Genomic DNA, 3,673 nt, shown 5'->3' with positions numbered 1-3,673 from the left:
TATTGGTAAAGTTTGATTATTGTTTTTAGGTTTCTTTCCCTGCAAAAGCCAAAGGTATAAGAGCAGGAACTATGTTTGTTGTATTCAACTCTAAATGCTGAGGGCAACATACAGTCTGGACAGAGAAAGTCAATTGTTACTTATAACTTGTACATGATAATTATGATTAGAGTGAATTATACTACTATAATCGAACTACACAATTAAGCTTGGTGTTTCTTGTTTGAAGTATAACAAGTACAAGAAATTTCCCATAATAAAACTTTAATGAACAAAGCCAATCATAAATTGATAAAATATAAAGGAGAACATAATTTTTATGTACACTGTAAAGGCATACATGATATGATGTGAACAGATAATTTAAATACATAAATAGGTAAATAAATAAGTAAATAAATATTTAAATAGACAGGTAAATAAATACGTCAGTCTGGTCATCTTTAAGGAACTAATGCCCGTGTAGTTGAACACAATATTGCTTAATACCCCTGAAAACAATTTGACAAGTTTGATTCAATGCCTGTCCTGATTATAGCAGAAATGAGAGTCTTTGAAATGGCTGAACTTGTGGAAGTATGACACAGTATATTAGTTGATGAGAATCATTTGTTTATGGGACCAGGTCACCTTCCTTACTTCTTAGCCTTTCTTGCCAATTTGTTGATGCAGAGAAGGATCTCACGATTTCCATTCTGACAATCTCCCAGGCACAAAGGCTGTATTTCTTTTCTTTCAGATACTCAGTGATTCTTTGGAAGTATTTCCTCAGAGCCATGATGGAGTCCTCATTTATTAGGGGCAAGGAACTTCCTTCTACCTCCATCTCCTCCACTAAACAGACTTTTATCTGCTGATCAAGTCCAGCCCGCAATTCGACCAGGAGTTTCTCATCCCAAGCAGCAGATGAGTCCTCTGTGCTGAAGAGTTTGAAGATCTGCAGGATCATGTCACAGTGGACAGAGATGGCTTGAGCCTTCTGGAACATGTTGCCATCAAGCTCCTCCTGGGGAAATCCAAAGTCATTTCTGTCCTTCAGGCAGTAAAAAGGGGAGATTCTCCTCATTTTTTCCAGAAGCGTCGAGATTCTCCTGTTAGCCTGGCAATGGCTCTGAGGCAGGTCACAGCCCAGAGAGCAGATGGAGTTGCAGCTGAGCACCACCAGGGCCATCAGTAAAGGGAAAGAGAAGGCCATTGGGGATCTTGCAGATGCTGCTGTCCTGGTTGATGCTGGTGAGTCTGTGAGCGTTGGCCTCCAGGTTCTCTGAAGACCTACCTCTGGGCATGTGTTTTAAATAGGGAACATACCAGTTTCCATTTTCTTTTTGACCCCCCCTCTTACTTTCTACTTCTGTTTTTGCTTTCCTTTATGCACTCTCTATGTGGGTTTTAGTGCAGTGTTTCTTAACCCCTTTTTCTCATTATTGAGACCCCCCGGAAGCCTGTTGAGAATTTTTGTCCTGTCTGAATCCCCACCCCATGAAATTTTAATACCACAAATATACTGCATTTTTGTTTATCTATTAGATGTATAGCTGAGTTTTCCACATAAAATGAGAAAGTGTAAACTTACTCTTTTTATTGAATGCAGGGTTAATAATGATTAAATCCAAATTTTAAGCTAAAAGTAAAATAAAAAGCTGTTAACATGTCATTTAACTTTATATCTAGGTGAGCTGAGTAACGTTTATTGTAATTCTTTTACCTATATACGTTGCAATATATTAAATCACATAGGCAAATTAGAAACTTACATAAATAGGTAATAGCAATGTAATGGAATACTTAAAGATTATCCAGCAAGAGCAAACAACTGAAAAATTAAATTATTTTCTTAACAGTTATTTTTAGTGTACATTTAATTTTGATTGGTGTGAGAAAATAAGTTTTCATTTAACTATTTGCTAATTATTCATCCAGTTATTGTCAACCTTTTATTCTCCTCAGTATTTGACATTTTTATTGCTAGTTTAAATAACATTAATATGATTAAATATTAAAATTCACACCAGTAGTATTTAATTTTCCAATGCCAAGAACAAGAACACTCAAACTCATTGAAGTTCAATGTCTGTTATGGAACATGCACAAGGCAACCAATGACAACCGGTAAGTATGCTTAAGTGAGCTCTCATGATATGAATTCTAGATCAAGCAAACGATGGAGCGAAAGTCCTCCATTCATCTTGCATAGATTTTGTGTACCTTCCGTCAGCTCAACATCTATACTCATGTATAAGAAAGGAAACACGAGAGAAAATAAACATGAAGGAATAACATTACATTGGATATGGCTAACTTTGATGGGCCCAAAACCTCTGTAATATCTAAGATTTATCCACACTTCCAAGAAGCAATTTTACACCTTAGGAATGATAGCATCCTGAGTGAGAACACTTAATCTAGAAAGCATCATCGCTTTGAATTTTCCTTTGTATTTTTTTCCTTAAAGTTGAAATTTCCCAAATTACTTTCAGAGATTCTTATCCAAGTCAATTCTGATCATTAAAAGAGAACCATCATTGTCCTGATTCACAACTGGATGAATATAGAAGTTTAGTTTATGAAGAATTGACTTTCAGCTTCAATCATGGACTCAGGTTTCATTCTTTTTATTTGGTATGAGAAGTTAGGCTGCCTCAGTTCTATAGACTCCTACTCTTTAAATGGTAGGTACGAAACCATCTTTGGTAGCCTGATGTTTTAAATCCCAACAAGGATACATCAGAATTTCACAAGTGGAAAATTATGCTGAGTGAAAAAAATCTTACACAAAACAGTAAATATTCTGAGATTCCATATATACAAATCAAAATCCATTATGATCGCTATATACATTCAAACAAAAGGAATTCGGATTATGGGCTGTGCCCAAACGGATGGGCAATATTTGGGTAGGAAATAAATGGAAGAGATTGGGTCAAAAGAATATATTTGTAGGGGTGAGTAGTAATCGAGTATAAGTGGGCATAGAAATTGAGCCAGCAGTGACTTTGACCTTCCATTTTTAGGCAATCATGACCAAACATTAAAGTGATAGTTATTTACCCTTACTCTGCAATTCTCCAGGATCCCACACAATAACGACTAATGATACTTGGCTTCCTGTTATCTCCATCCATTTCCATCCAGGTATGGAATGTAGGCGTCATTTCAGTTAGACTTCCAAAATTATGACATTCCATTATTAGATCACAACTTCTGGTGGAAATCAAAGAGATTGGATTCTGAGTCCTTGGTCGACTGTTTTTGCCTGCTCACTTGGTCGTTCTTTATATACTACTCGTACTCGCTGCCTTTGAGTCAATTCCAACGTATAGGGACCCTACAGGAGAAAGTAGAACTGCCCCCATAGGATTTCCAAGGGTGAAATCTCTACAGAAGCAGACCATCACATCTTTCTCTCATGAAACGGCTTGTGGGTTGGTATCACCGACGTTTTAGTTAGCAGCCGAGCACTTAAACCCGGGGCAACCAGGGCTTCTTTTTTTTGACATGCTAAGTCTTCATACACTAAGCATGCCTATATTCTCACTTCTATCTACCAGGAACATAGCCTTTGATGACCAGACCTATTCTCCCTTTAGAATAATCCCAGAGTGACACAAACTTGCTTGCTGAAAGTGAGGAGAACTTGAAGCACTCCCTGATGAAGATCAAAGACCACAGCCTT

At 37.0% G+C, this 3,673-nt stretch overlaps 1 protein-coding gene across 1 annotated transcript; it reads right to left on the bottom strand.

Moving 5' to 3' along the window:
- Positions 1-506: 506 nt before the first annotated feature.
- Positions 507-1,195, bottom strand: LOC101342828 (interferon alpha-5-like). Its single transcript, XM_012554703.2, has one exon. The coding sequence runs from the start codon at positions 1,193-1,195 to the stop codon at positions 614-616; it is 582 nt and encodes a 193-aa protein (XP_012410157.1). The 3' UTR covers positions 507-613.
- Between the last annotated feature and the right edge of the window lie 2,478 nt (positions 1,196-3,673).

This window comes from Trichechus manatus, unplaced genomic scaffold (genome assembly GCF_000243295.1).
Source record: "Trichechus manatus latirostris isolate Lorelei unplaced genomic scaffold, TriManLat1.0 scaffold00025, whole genome shotgun sequence".
NCBI classification, from domain to species: Eukaryota; Metazoa; Chordata; class Mammalia; order Sirenia; family Trichechidae; genus Trichechus; species Trichechus manatus.
This window is presented reverse-complemented; position numbering and strand designations above follow the sequence as displayed.